This window comes from Melospiza melodia, chromosome 1 (genome assembly GCF_035770615.1).
Source record: "Melospiza melodia melodia isolate bMelMel2 chromosome 1, bMelMel2.pri, whole genome shotgun sequence".
In the NCBI taxonomy this organism is placed as follows: Eukaryota; Metazoa; Chordata; class Aves; order Passeriformes; family Passerellidae; genus Melospiza; species Melospiza melodia.
Window position 1 is genome coordinate 146,646,515 of NC_086194.1, and position 15,928 is coordinate 146,662,442.

General features: G+C 40.9%; 1 protein-coding gene across 1 annotated transcript; it reads right to left on the reverse strand.

Annotated features, from left to right (window-relative positions):
- Positions 1–270: 270 nt before the first annotated feature.
- Positions 271–13,460, reverse strand: TRHR (thyrotropin releasing hormone receptor). Its single transcript, XM_063170988.1, has 3 exons — positions 12,378–13,460; positions 5,778–6,158; positions 271–5,018 (listed from the first exon to the last, which is right to left on the reverse strand). The coding sequence occupies exons 1-3, from the start codon at positions 13,170–13,172 to the stop codon at positions 5,013–5,015; spliced, it is 1,182 nt and encodes a 393-aa protein (XP_063027058.1). The 5' UTR covers positions 13,173–13,460; the 3' UTR covers positions 271–5,012.
- Positions 13,461–15,928: the final 2,468 nt, after the last annotated feature.

The following is a 15,928-nucleotide window of genomic DNA, read 5'->3' on the forward strand; positions in this document are numbered from 1 at the left end:
CAGAGTAAAATACATAAATAATCCTTGTAACAGGGACAAGGATTCTATGAATCCCTTCCCATTTAAGCACTGTAACTACTGCTAGACTACTGGCACACTGCTCTTCCTTCAGGAAAAAAAAAGATTACATTTTTCAGGATCTCATTTCCCTACAGATGAAAAAGGATGTTGTTACATTGTCTGTCCATTGCCAAGGACAGCAAGACAAAAGGTTGTATTCAAGTAGTTGTTGAAAAATTTAAATTGTGGTATAATTATCTTGCTCAACATTTTATTAAAGTAGCAACAAAAATTCATTACAAATTAATCCCCACAGTAGCATGCATCCAAGAATTACAAAATGCTTCTTTGGAACAAAAATTGTTCTACATTTATCAGTAGTACATTTCTCTGAACAATTTCACACTATTTATAATAAACAAATAAATAAACCACGTGACGTGACAGAATGAAACCAGAATTACTCTGGATAGGTGAAGAAAAAATTCCCTCCAAACCAGTTGCTCTTACATAGTTTGTTAGAATTCAAATTTCCAAGATTCAGCCCCCAAATTAATGAATTCAGGAGTCCAAATCACTTTGAGTGAGCCAATTCACTTACATTCTCTGTATCACCGTATCCCAGTAGTCATGAAAGAATCATGAGAAAACAAACTGTTACCAAAAAGAACAAAAGAACAAAGAAACAATTCTGTCTGAAGAGGATATAAAAAATGGAAAGATCATTTTCAAATTTCACTGCAATTCGTAGCAAAAGAAATAACTTTTGCAACAAAAGAAACACACATACCAGAGAAATGAATTTACTATTGAAAGAACAGTGAAATCATTTCAATCTTTTCACATTCTTGAAATAATGTTTTTTTTCCTTGGTGACAGTGCTCAGATCTGGGGGGTATGCGAGAGATTTATTGATTTATTTATTTATTGTAGAATAACTTTTTAAAAAACTAACAAAATTGTCAACTTCCAAAGTTACTGATCCAAGCCTTCACTGTGTGGCTGGGGAGGTACTGCTTCAGCTCCTTCAGTCCATTTTGCCAGGTAACTGTTTTTGGAGTGATGCTCGTGAGATCTTTATCATCTGACTTGTGCCATCCATTTCCACAGAAGCATCACAAACCCTTCCACAGCACATAGGAGCTTCTTTGATATATCCTTTGCTCTGAACTCAGGGAGGTCATGTGATAATTTGAACTAAAGTGGGTTACAAATACACCTGACCTTTCTCAGCTGCACCATTTACCTTCACTGAAGGTTCTAAAATCTCAGCATTTCAGAAAGGATGCAGCATACTCCCCAAGCCAGATGTGACAGCAGCACCTCTTCTGTTACATTCTGAATAAACTTCTAAATAAAAGTCCAATAAGAATGCAATCCCTTACAGGAAAGATGTTAAATAAGGATATAGGCATGGATTTCAATATTGCTACCAATCAGACAATTCTTCCAGACTAAATGTTGCAAAGGACTTTGCTATCCACAAAATAAATATACAAAGATAGTTATATTACTGCAGTCAGTAGCTGACATCCAGCCACTTTCACTTCTAGCAAAAAAAATTAATATAATTATCAATAAATTTAAAACCATGTAATTAAAAAAATACATTCTCACATATATAATTTACAACATCTACGTACAAGAAAAAAAGTTGACTGCTGTTCTAAACAGAAGGGCAAACACAGAAACAGTCACATCAGCAGGATATCTGACAAAGTTTTGTAGTGTGAGCTATATATCAGTATAAAATTAGAATGGATTTCACAACTAACATCTATAGAGATACAGTCACATCACATTATCAGTTAACATCACACCTTAGCTTAAATATACAATTATAAATATTGTAGTTTTGCACACAATTTTGCAATCATAATAATTTCTGTTAGCACAAATAAATATCAGAAAGAAATATTTTCATTTTTGTTATTCCCAGTGATGGTGGATACAAAGTCACCTACATAGAATTTAGCCCTTCATGAAGCATCACAAAGAATATGGGTTTAAATACCTCACTTGAGCATCTGTTGGAGCAGAGACTGAGAAAGCAGACAGTTGCTTTTTCAGCAAAAAGGCAAATAAAGGAGGGAATTCACTTCTGTTACTGTTGGTCTATAAAAGCTGTAATTCAGTCTGTGCTCTGAAAGCCTTGAGATAAAAGTGTAAGTTTTACTGTTATTATACAAGCACTGAGCTCAGGTTTTACCCAGCCAGTCGTGCTCCTCACCAGACAGCCAGGTTTCCATGGAATGCCCTCTGCCTGCTGCTAGACCTGCACATCTGACTTGTGCACATCTTGCTTTTTAAGTAAGAAAAGCAACTAGTTCAAGCATCTCTTGAGAAATTCTGGAAAGTAGGGCCTCCTCTGGAAGCACTGAACAGATGCCTGGCTGAAAACAGCATGTGAAGGACAGAGGGATTTCCAGGCACCAGCTCCACCAGTGGCCGCCCCCGTAGCCTCTGCCCCAGCAGCTGAGAGCAGCCCTGGCTTCATCACAGGAGTTTGCAAAGTCAGACACAGGAACTTGCCTTTACTTTGAATGTCTCTTGCCTACACAGCCATAAATTCCTGTGTAAGGTTCACAGATAATTTAATTTCTCTGTTACAGGTGCTTTGGAGGAAAAGTTGAACAGTATCTCTCCTTGGCTTTCCATTATCATAGCAACCTGTTGCTTTAAGCAAGTGTAAGCAGGAAGATGCTATAGAACTCTGTATTTTCACATCAAGCTCTACAAAGGAAGGGTTTGCCCAAAGTGTGTGTCACAGCTACAGAATTGTATTTATGAGATTAATTGCTAGGTGCTAATTTGAGAATACATCGGTATCCTTGTCTGTGACTCTTGAGCCCCAGCCAAGTGTGCTTACTTGGCTGACACATTACTTACTCTGTCATTTTAGTTCTTTCTTGTTATTTTAAAAGCAGTCTGGGCATTGCCCTTCCAGTCCTGTGGGGGCTCAGACATCTGCACAGAAATAGATAGCACTGCATGTGCCTGCCTGGTGGCCTGTGCTGCTCAGAGAGACAACCTGGCAAGCTGGGAAATGCAGAGGATTTGGGAAAGACTGCAACATTGCCTGCATAGGTCCTGCTTCTGGCTCTGCTCCGGACAAAGCTCTGCCAGCTTCTGGAATTTGGTCACACCTACTCTGCTGGTTAAAACCTCCTTGCTGTTGGTCTCTTCCATGCCCTGCCATCACTCTGCCAAGCTGGAAAGTGCCTGTGGAGCTCCGCAAAGGTGAAACAGGAGAAAGCAAGGATGCAGACAGAGCAGGATACAGACTGCAAAATCGCAGAATCACAGAGTGAGGAAGGTTGGAAGGGACCACAGTGGGTCATCTGGTCCAGCCTCCCTGCTCAAGCAGGGTCATCCCAGGGCACATGGCACAGGACTGAGTGCAGATGGTTCTTGAATATGTCCAGTGAAGGAGACTCCACAACCTCTCTGAGCAATGTTTGCTTCCTCCATGGTTTTAATGCTTAAATCTGAGAGGCCCATCAGGGTATTTTTAGTTCCCTTTAAGTTTGCAGATATAGTTGAATATTAGTGGAAGAAGCTTGAATTAGGGAAGTGGCTGTGTAGGCAAAAGAATACTGGATAGGAAAGCCTTACAATGCTTAGAGACTGCCTCTTTCACCGACACTGGGCAGGTTTGTGACTCTTGGGGATGGGGCTGTGTGGGGCTGGAGCTGGACTCGATCATCCTTCTGGGTCCCTTCCAAATCAGCCTATTCTGTGATTCTGTGAATCAGCTTTTTTACAGGTTTTTGAATGCCATGTACAAATGTCATGTGTAAAATGTTCATGACACACAGGAACACACAGGCACTTTCCTGGGCTTCTGCAGCACAGAAGTGAGAAAATGAACTTCTAGCAAGAACAACAGCAAGTCTAGAGCAAAGCCAAAGCAAGACATGATATTTTGTTGGTAGCTACATCAGGGAGACTGGCCCCAGGCTGCTCATCATAGGCCTGTGTGGGAAGAGCAGGGAAGGGGCTATGCTGGCAAGTAAAAAGCCAGGATGACTTTTCCTCTGACAACACTTTATGTCCTGAAGTGTTCTAACAGATAAATTTTAAGAACATTAAACATTTAAAAAGTGTTACTTTTCTCTGAATTTTCCTCTTTTCCCCAGATATTATCAGTATTAAAGCTCTAAACCCCTTCCAGTGCTCGTAGATAAAAATGGTATTGAACCAAGATAAAAGGAGCTGATAAAAGCCTGTTACATACTCATCAATATCTGTCAATTTCCAACAGGATTCAGTAATAGCTGAGACTTACATTTAAAGTGGTACATCTATAAACCTGATTGCTGAAAAAGATAAGCTATTTTAAATGCTTTTTACTGACTTTTTGTTTGTTTCCAGCTGCACATTCATTGAATAGTCTTCATATTTCACACTGCCCAAGGTAAAAATAAACCAAAGAAAAGAAAGATTTTGTGCTCTTTGCCATCAGACCCCTGTTTATTGAAGCGTGCTGTGATGGCTGCAATGAGATTTGCACTGATGTGGGCTGAGGGAGTCACTGGCAGGTAATTACTGCTATCAGCAGCAATTTTGGTTGCTGTTGGAAGGTCTCCTGGGTACTGCCCAGTGCAGGCACACATTAGAGCAGCTCCTCTCCTCACCTCTCATCTTCACAGGGAGTATCATCCCCTGCCCCACTCTGTGTCCATGGACATGTCCTGGCAAGCCTTGCTCATTCTGAGATAACACACCACTCTTCAGCCAGGTAATGGGAAGAAGGATTTAGGTATTCTCCTGGAGCCAACTCACCTGGCTAAAGTTAGGTTGTATTGAGTACTTCGTCCAGTTAGCCTCAAAAATACACTCTTTTCACTGCCCAAGATGCTGCATTTTCCTGTAGGGCACCCACAGGTATGAAAAGATTTATGGTAGCTTCTGCAATTCTGTGAGTAGAAATGTCCTTACAATTCATACAGTGGGTGGGAACAGAGCATCCAAACCTCTTACATGGCTGCACACTCACAACAAGGTGGGCTTCAGGCCTGAAAGAGAGGAGAAAAGCAAACTGAGAAAGAATATTTTACACTCTCATATAATCTGCATAAACAAGTGAAAACTAAGCCTCTTTGTAGATCCTCTATATTTTTGTAGATCCTCTATATTTTTAAGATATAAATGCATGGGTTCACAAACAGAATTTAAGGAGTATTATGTAAAAAAAGCATCATGAAAACAGTAATGTGCATCATCAAGAGAAGTGGGTTAAGGAGATGTGCTACTCACTGCAGAATGAAAGTTCTGGTGTGTGGGAGAGCCTCTCCTTAGCACCAGCTGTGTGGGTAACCTCCAGATGGAATCAAGGGGGAAGGCACAAGAAAATGCCCCATGGCCCTTCCTGCAGCCAGCCACAGCATGTCCAGAGGAATCACTGAGCTCAGACACCAACATCACCCCCTGCCAGAGGTGCACCTGAGGCACGACGCCTGAGAACCACCTTCTGATGCTCCACTAGAGCCCACTGTTCCTCAGAAAGAAGGCTTGACCTGATTGCTTCTCCCCATCCTTCTGCATGCCTCAGATCCTCCAAGTCCCCCCATGCTTGGCACAAGGCACTTTGAGAACACAGCTTTCCAGAGCTGGGCAGGGTCCCTCTCTGCCATGCCCTGTCTGGTGCATGGCCTGTCACTGCCAGCCTCTCCCAGTGCTGCCCTGGGTGAAAGCCACCCCAGCACAGTCCCACGCCCAGCAATGTGCCCTGGTTCTGGAGGACCCACACTGAAATGTATTAACTATTAACTAACCTTGGATGACAAACAGGTATCACCAATGGACAGTTTTGCAGAGGACAGGTAGGTATTGGTAATATCTTCTAGCTCAGTGCTGAAATGATCAGAATCCTTGATGACATTATAATTTAGGGCCATGCTGTAACTGGCAGGTTTCTTCTCCTGCTTCTGCTGGTAGTTGCACAGTTTCCTGAAGGCTGCTCTGAATTTCTGGGACATGAGATTGTAAATGACGGGATTGATGGCACTATTCAAATAAATGCAGATTCTGCAAAATAGCAGGAACCAGTTTTCTTGGAAGGGTCTGGAAAGAAAGGAATTGACGACAACCAGGGTGCGGTAGGGCATCCACAGGAATGCAAACAGGATCACAACCACGGCCAGCATCTTGGTGACCTGAGGGAACACAGAGAGACACAAAGGAGGGGCAGAAGGTCAGTACTCCCCCTGGCATGAACACGTGCGTTCTTACACCTCTAGGGCCAAACCAAACCTCTGGACAGATCCTTCAGTGGGAATTTCTGATGAATATTTGATTCAGAAAGGAGTAGGAAGCACAAAAATCTTGGCTTCAAATTTTTCGAGTTTTTGTTAAATTACTCTTTCCAGATGATATCCCAGTAAGCTAACTGTTGTAGACCTCAGACATTTCCACTTCTTATTCTGGAAGAGGGTGTTGATTCAAATGGGAAAAAAAGGACAAAGAGTATTTTTTTCCCAAACTAGTATAGCCTGTAAAGTAATTAAACATAAAGCCTTTTAGGTTATCTGGTTTAACAGTCCGCCTAAAACAATTTCCCAAAGCCAAAAATAAGGAGATAAAGAAACCAATTAGATTAATTTATTTTCCTCAAATCCTCAGTATTTAATTAGATCTTAATTATTTGATGTTTACTCTGAAAAGCCAAATAAAGTTTACAGAGCCTGGGAAAAAAGGATTATCAATCAAACTTGATTGTTATAAGAACTTTATTCTCTTATGTAATTTTCTTTAGAAAAAAGAAAATAACAACCTTTGGGAATACCCAGGATAGCTGAAATGAAGTGAATAAGAAATAATTTTTAAAAATCCACTTTAAAATGAGTCTTTCTTTTGTAAATAATTTAATTCTGATGTGGACAGTATTCAACAGCCTCTACATTTAAGAAAGTTTGAAAGGTATTCATAAAGAAAGTAGAAAGCACACAGAAATGTGATATGGGAGGATACATTAGCACACCTTCATGGAAGTCAGGAGATGGCTTGGTTAACTGTGTGAAATAGAAAGTATCGGCACACATTTTGGTGAGCTACAACTGTTTCTTCTACTTGTACATTTATAAGAGTTTCAATAGGAGATAACTCCACTAAGATCACTCACACATGCTAGTTTTAGAAGTAGGCTTTATTTTGAAGTTATGAGTATATAATTCGATTGTCTTCTGACCAGATAAGTTCAGTATATAGAAACCTGCTATCACATTGCCTAATTAATGTATTTTCTCCTATCTTTCTAGAAAGACACACTTTTAAGCCAATTTGTTTGGTTTGTTATAGATATTCTAATAAAGAATGATGATGAAAATCAAAAATATTCTACAAATTGATGTATCTTTATCTATTTATTGGTCTTTGAATGTGCATATTCAAAGGCTGCAATTTTGTCTTAGTTCATCCCTTACCCTTATTTTTGTTTTCTCTACAGCTGTGTTCAGTGGGAGTAAAAAATAATGAGAAGTGCTACTGAGAAATGAGACTGAGAAATGCTATCTATCTCCTTTTTTGTCACTTGACTGATACATTTCATTATGACTTCTACACTGTTTGTTTTTTCTAATTTTCTGTTTACAGTCATTGTAATAGAGCAAAACACAAATGTGAATGTTCCAGGTAACTCAAAGGATGATCTCTCCTTATGTCCACTTCTGAAAGGACCATTCCTGTGAACATGGTAGCAAGGAGAGAGTTGACCCCGTACTGACCCATTCTGGCTCTCATACCTCCAGTTCAGCTCCAGCCTGTGCCTCCAAACTGAGCAAATCCGTTCAGTGGAGAGCAATAATTCACTGTAGAGAATAATCCACATTTAAAGGAAGAAAGGCACCATTTGTGGGGCCTGGGTGAACAATGGGACAGAGCCAAACCAACAGATGTATTCCATCAGCTCAGGCATTCAGGGCATGACAGCCTACACAGGAATCAGAATACTTTGCTACCAGAAGCTCAGCAGGGCACTCCATTATGGTACCTGCCAGTCATTGGCAATTTACATTTCTTTCAGGAAAAATTGCTCAGAGGATCATTTGCAGTGTTGCAGCTATCAGCTTGAGTCTGGACTAGAAGTAAATTATTCTTACTGTCAAGGAGGGGGTAATTCAGAGTCACACAATTAACACTGTACAGCAGTGAACAAAGACTGTTACTGCTCAAGTGACTGTATCCCATACACTGCAAATACATACATATCTATCTATCTATCTATCTATCTATCTATCTCTCTCTCTCTCTCTCTAAATATATATATATATATATGTATAATATATGTATGTTTGTATGCATGTATGTATGTAGTGTGCAAATTATTAGCTGAATTTGTATATATTGGCATTTGGATGCACATTTTCTTTTCAACACCATAAGCTTCTACTGCTGGAAATGAAGCACTCTGTAGAGCTGGTTTGCATTCTGCTCAGGTCAATGAACCAACTTATGTACTCATATGCCTTCACAGAGTCTACATGCAGTGCAAGAGAAGAGACAGAACCCATGGGTGGCATCTCTTTGGTGGCATCTCTTGGTGGTTCAGTCCATGCAGGACAATGAGGAGAATTCACTATAATTTTAAACTGTGTGCAATACATATCTTTCCAAAGGTGCCAAAAATAACAAACCTGTCACAAGATCTCTACTGCCTGTCAGAAATTCAGTTTCCTGATCCATCTAACCAGCTGTGGTTGTCTCCGAGACACATGATGAGGCCCTGAGTTCAGGTAGTTATTTGCCCATTGGTAAATCCTCCTTAGTCTGGCTCTGGAGTGGTTCTTCGTGCTCAGCTACCTCAGACCATGAGCAATGTGCAAAAGGCAGCAGTTCTGAGGAGGAGCTCTGGCAAGGCCTACTTAGTCCCAGCACGGGGGTTGTCACCCCGCTGCAGGGTGAGGCACCACTCAGGGCTGCTGACACAAATTCACCTCAATTTGTGTTATAGGTGAACCTATCATCTAAATACCTGACTGAGGCCGAAGGTTCATTCTTATCCACACCAAAAGTCTTTATTGCTGAACATAAATAGTTTAGAGGAAAGTTTGGTCCTCTTTGTTTAAGCAAAATGCCATGTTCTTTCTCAAATCACTTTATATGAAACAGTACTAATCATATTGGGAAGAGGCTAACTATTTGACATCAGTGGAGTGCTAAGAGGATAAATTTTAAAAGAACATGTTTTTATTACCTGTAAGCATACACCAAAGCTCCCTGAAAGCAGCAGCACTACATCTCAATTCATTGCTCAGGTGAAGGCAAACACACTGATTGCTCTTTTCTTGTGGATGTGCACTCTATGTTCTATGCTCAGGGTACAAATTATCTTAGTTAGAGAGATTGAAAACCTGGTAAAAAGATTTGAGCAATTTCAGCTTAGTCCAAATTTCAAGTGTAGTTTGAATGGTAACAAAAGAGCTTGAGATTGAATATTGCCCTGCCTGCATATAAACATTCAAGCCCTATCTTTTTATTTCTGAGGATGTTCTAAAGAATATTTAAAACATATTTTACTAAGCAGAGTCCCAGTATTTTAATTCTGAACTAGGATCCTCCTTTTCCTTCCTGGTCCAAAAGTTTCTTATTCTAAGAAAGGGTTTTTATTAAACATTTTCACTATCCCGGTACAAATAGTTTAGTATTGCCTCCTTCTCCTTTGAGTACTAATCTTTCTTACACTGATAGTAAAAGCAATAGTCACTCTGGTGTTTTAAAGCATGTAGTAACATCTTTCTTCTTGTGCCGGTTGTGTTCATTGCAACACACAGAGATTGCATATCCCAGTCCATGATTTCCTAATCAAAAAGTAGTTGTGCAATGAGGAGGAGAATTAAATAAATAGAAGGATTAAGGTCTTGACACACTAACACCACAAGTGAAACCAAGTGATAAGATTGAGGATTTCATGTAAGCCATGTAAAACTTACCTTGCACTGCAAGCTGGAATCTGTGCAGAGGGATCTCTCTGGTGAGCAGGTCATGACTGCAACACTGTCCAAGAGAGGACTTTCTCTAGAGGGCAATCTACCTGCTACAACTGACCATGATAGCCATGATGACCCAAGATTTGATTGGACTAATCAACTAACTTTGTGAGATACACATACTGTTACGTGAGCTGGATTCCATCTCAAGTTTAAACCAACATGTTTGCTATGTAAGGCTGCATTTATTTTTCTCAGCCACCTTGATATCTGAGGAAAGTAGGAATTCCTTTGGGGAAAGTATGAAACCTTCATGCAAACATGCAATTCAGTATACATGCTATAAATGGGAAAGGAAAAAAATCTGTGATCTGTGGGCTGCAGGACCCACACTGAAACAGAGGAAAATGGTGAGAAGGAAGGAGTGACACGGGACCAACCTCTGCAACCTGACTGCAGCACTCTCTAGCCCCACACTGCTGGTGGCTGCAGGGAAGGGACTGAGTGTAACTTGTGGCTATAACAACAGGCAATAAATTAGCACTATTAATTTTCCCCAAGTTGAGTCTGCACTGCCCAATAACTGATAGTTTGTTTGCCTGTTCTTGTCTTGGATCATGAAGAATAGGAGCACTTCCCATTTTTTCTCCCATTCCCAGCTGGAGCCGATCCCCCTATAGAAACATGCATATATTTATTTTCATAGACATGTTCTTGGATAAATATGAAAACTGCTACAGAAGTAGGAAGTTCACACCACATTTTCAGACACCTTTTCTACAGATCACATGCTGGATATTGTACACTCTTCAATCCCTGTAGTGCAGCACAGGTCCATGAAGACACAGTTTCACATTTCAGCAGGACTCACTGTCAGGCCAGACTGTGTTGTCAGCTATCTATGTCCTTGTCAGCATGGCAGGAAATTTTCCTTTTTGTGTCTTAATAACTGTTGAGATTCTAGATTTTTTTATATGTACTTGTTTTTTCATCTTTTCTCTTGTTTTTCTTGTTTTTACACCACTGTCTATCTTTTGCATGTTGCTATTTTACAAAAAATATTACTAATTATGGCACATTATCCTTGCTTTGCTTCCTGTCTTGTACTATATGTAAATTCTAGCTTTACTTATAATGAAGCTGCTTTAAGCAATCAGATTTCTTAGGCTTTTAGAGAAAGTCTTGCTGTCTTTACAAGACATAAATTATATCACATTATAATCTTCACTTTTTGGTTTCATAACAGTGTCCATATTCATCAGTGTTCAATCTAAAAGATTTGTCTGTTTTTCAAGTGATACTAAGCACATGTAATCAAGTAGAAAGTGATATTAACTTGAAGAGCAGGTTATCTTTTTCTACTAATTAATGGACAAAGAAAAACAACATTAAACACTTCCTGACTATTAACTGTAATTGGCAACATAATTAAATTTAACCTAGCCCATGTATTTGTGTTGTGTGTTTCCAAGCATAGCTCTAGTGCTCTCTGAGGGCTCAGTGCCCTAGAAGGCAGCTCAGTTAACTTTTGGTATTTTTTCCATCTCTGTGATAGGAGAACACGGTCCCTCTCATAAACAGTAGCAATTGAAGCAAAATAAGAAGAATACAAAGAATAAGAAGAATACAAAGAATAAGAAGAATATCCCCAGAGCCATCTGCAAAAGATGCACCCTGTGTTTCCCATCCCTGCACCAGCTGTGCTGCCTGCTGCACACCGTGTGGTTTACTGCAAACAGCCAGCAATTAATCTGCTCGCTATATTCCACTGGTATTATTACACACAGCAGCATACATATTCAATAATATAAGAAGCTAGTCAAACCTATGCCTCAGTTTTGAGCCATCAGTACAAAAAATATTTTCTGAGAGAGAGAGAAACAAAGATATTTAGCATTTACAAAGCAATTTATATACAGACTTCCTTAAACAGACTTTTCACAGGAGAGTTAGAGACAGGAGAATTTACATCTTGACTGCATTTGCTGAGTGACATAGTGCCTTAGCTTGTACTCAGCCTCAAGTGTCCCAAACTTCCAGGATAGCTCCTTCCCTTCAAATTTCAAAAATAAGTCAAGAGTCACTTTGTATATTTGGCAAGATTACTAACAATCTGTAATGTAAAGAAATTATTGTTAAAAATGTTTCCATCATATTTGACACTTCCTAATTGCTTTCTGATATAGAAAATAAAGTACTGGGGTTCTTTTTGGTTTGGTTTTTTTCTTTGTTTTTGTTGGTCCTTGCAGTAGGTAATAATGTACAGGCAAGAAAAAAAATGTATTTTTATGTATATGTATATCACTTGTTTTAAACTTGACCACTTAAAAAAAAGGAATCTTGACTACTTAATAAAAAGACATATTATACCTCTTTCCACAACTTCAGACAAGTGAACTTTAAAACAAGTTGTTTAGGTTTCAGAAAGCCATTTCAAATAGTTGTTCCTACCTGCCTTCGAGAAGCAATAGTGCTATTGAAACTCCTGTTAGTCATCTTGGTATTCACAGGCTTGCTTTGGTGAGCCACATCATTCCTGCAGGTCTTAGAGTTTTCTTTTGGGTCTGAAGGGATGGGGTTCAGGAACAGTATCCTAGCAATCAGGCCATAGAGCACAGTTGCCAATACCATTGGCACAACATAAAATATACCAAAGTCCATCATGTAGATAGGAGAGTAATAGCTCCTGGAGACCTTGTAGCCACAGGACACAACAGTAGTCTCTTTGTAGGCTACTGTGTTAAGGTCTAGCAAGAAAAACCAGAGCATACAGTATATAGAGGTGAAAGCCCAAACAAAAAGAATGATCTTTTTGGCTCTTGAAAAAGTGCACAGGAATTGAGCTTTGATTGGGTGGCAGATGGCTATGTACCTCTCAATGGTGAAGGCAGCGATGGAAAAAGAAGAAGCGTTGATTCCCAGGTACTGGAGATAAGTGATGCAGAGGCACCCGGCGTAGCCGTACACCCAGGATCTGTACAGGCTCTCTGTGATATTGGGCAGCCCTGCAGCCACAAGCACCATGAGATCTGCCACGGCCAGACTCACCAGATAGCAGTTAGTGGGAGTTCTCATGTGCTTCGTTCTCAGGACCACCAAAACCACCATGACATTGCCCACGATGCCCAGCCCGCAGATGAGGAGCACCAAGAGGATGGTAACCACTTGGTATTCGGCTGTAATGATCTCCTGGCTTGATAGTGGCAGCCCAGTCTGGTTCTGCTCGTCTCCTGTGCCATTCTCCATCTTCACCAGCCTGCTGCTGCTTCTGCCAAGCACTCGCTCTCAGCGCCTGCTCACCATGGTCCCCTGCAAAAGGGTCACTGGAGCAGAGTGTGGGTGAGCTGCAGCCCCAGAACGCGTTCTCCATGTAGTCACAGTCCCATTCCTGTACCGTCCTCCACTCCCCCTACAGCACCTGAACTTTCAGTCTTTGTAAAGTCAGCTATGAGATGGGTTAATCCCTCTAAGGCCCCAGCTCACTTGCACAGGCTAGAAGGCTGTTTCCCCACAGCTGCTTTGAAGCATTCACGAAAGGCAGCCCGTGGAGGCGGGGCTGTCCTGCCTGCAGCGCCAGGGAAGCGCAGCCCCTGCTCCGGCAGCGCCGCTGGCCGGGAGGAGCCACCGGGCCCCGAGGGTGGGCGCAGCAGCGGGACGGGAAACCAGAGCCGTGCGGGAGGGTTTCTGCCTCACGCCGCTCTCCCTCGCCGCTCTCAGACAGCTGTCATGACAGCATCGATCGCATTGATCCGCGCCGGCAAACAAAGGAGAGCTGACTGGCAACAAAATTGCACCGATTTTTAAAATTCTGACTGCCGCGATGCCCTTGTGAAAAGTAACGGCTATTTACATTTGCCTCCTGCTTTGCAAGGAGTCCCTTCAGGGCTTTACAGAAACAAATGCATCCCAGCTCTTGAAAACAGCAGGAAAAAATGTAGGGGTCTTTTTTACTTAATAGAAAATTCTGTTCAAAACCTGTATTGCTACAGCTGTCATCACTCCTGAGTCCTTTCAACTCTTTGGAATTGCAGCAGAGCAACAATAAAATGATCACAAGACAAATTGCTTCTTAACGAGATCAGTCACACAGGCACACGTGTGCATGCACACAACACAGCGTCACTAATCTACCACTCTTTTCTCAATGTACATTCTCCTCTGATTGAAAAAAAACTCCTCCACAGTCAGTCAGGTTGTGTAAAACCACAGACAAATCAAAGACTGGTGTAAATAACTGTTTTGAGCAGTGCAGATGAAACTCTATCAATTCAGTAGCCCAGCTGCACCTGGAGACTGCACTTTCCTGTCTCGCTTGCTATCTAAATGCCTTAGTGGGAAAAACAATAGCAAACCCTTCTGTAAGGCTCTGTGAAAGTGCCCTTGTCAGCTCCCAAACACAGTCTCTCAGCCCACCATTTCTCCTTATGCTACTGTGTAAAAAGTTTGAAGAGCAAACTTGTCTTAAAATCCCTTATTTTTCTGCATTTAGGGCAATTGGTTTTGCTCTTTGCTCAGGAAACAAAAGGTTCAACAAAATAAAATGTTGCACAACTGAGGAAAGGCATCTTAGATTTCAAAACAGACTGTAGTGTTTAGCACTGGCACATGTTTGCAAAACTAGGATTTTAAGTAGACTTAAACAACAGGTGGTGACAAAAAGAGAGTATCACCTGAATGAGAGCTGAAAATCAGACTCAAAAAATACCAGAGGTTTGAAGCCACTCAGTTAAAGTTCTCCAGTCATTTTTTTCCATTTGCCTACGTTGTGATCACATACTTTTTATCTGTAGATCCAAGAATACTTAATGAAATAAAGCAAATACAATTTTTCCTGTTTAATAGATTAAGAAACAGAGGTGAAAAGAATCAGATTGTTTTGCCAATGGTCTTGCAGTGGCCTGTGGGAAAATGCAGGTTGCTGATTACTTGACCAACAGTATATCAGCAGAAACATATAATCTTGATTGCCCTTCATACCATCTGCAGATCCTGTTATTTTGGACACAGCTGAAAGAGGAAGGTCATGACTGCTGTAATGCCTGGGTGTCATAAAAAAATATTCCTTCCAGCCCCTCTACACTCCACAACATTTTGTCCTTGAAAATGGACAGATTTCCCCTTCCATGCTTTTAAAGCTGTGTGACCATAGTGGGGGCAGCCCCTGACGTTCAAGCCTGCAGTATAAAATGCACCATGAGGGAGCCCAGGACAGAGAGATCACAGTGTCAGTGTCAGCACTCAGGGACCCAGCAGGGCACTAAATCAAAGATTCAAACCAGGAAACTGAGTGAGATGGCTCTGTGGATAAACTCCTCAGTCCTCAGGGACCTCAGGTGAATTAAAAGTTTTTGGCACCTCCATAGACTGATTTCTCTTCAAGGGGTTACTGATGCCTTTCTGCCGCACCGTCACACAGTGAATTCTCACCGCTCCTGTTTCTGTGTATCCTGCTGGCTTATGGAGGCAACCTGTAGGTTCTGATTTGGCCTGAGACTCAGCACATCTGAGAGCATGGAAGTGTTTGCAGCGCAGAAACTAATGGCTGAGGACATGGCATGCAGAGAAGCTGTGGAATATTTAAAAGGATTTAAAAGGCCAGGATTTTGACATAAATATTGGAGCTCTGGAAGATGTACAAGACATGTATTATCTGATGCTTGACTCATTCTTCTGCATCTGCTTCTGGTCCGTGTCAGAGAGAGGATGGACGGTCTTCTCTCACTTTTTATGAGTTTTTATCAAGTGCTGCATTCTGGTAGTGAAAAAGGTAAAGAGTTGTCACCGTATGGCTATAAGGAAATAAATCTACCGTAGGCATTCAGAGGATTTTATCAAAAGCAAAATTTTAAGTATTTTTTCAAAAAGTAAGTATTTTATGAAAATACTGTCAGTGTTAACATACTAAAACATTAACATATTACCAGTATTAACATAAGAAAAAATTTCCCTTTTCATAAAATACTTCCACAACCTACAATGTTTATATAAAACCTGCAGTAATT

Coding starts and splice junctions, on each gene's coding strand:
- TRHR (XM_063170988.1), bottom strand. CDS start 13,172: ATGGAGAATGGCACAGGAGACGAGCAGAACCAGACTGGGCTGCCACTA. Junction 6,159..12,377: donor CTATTGCTTCTCGAAGGCAG/GTAGGAACAACT, acceptor GTGTTCCCTCAG/GTCACCAAGATGCTGGCCGT.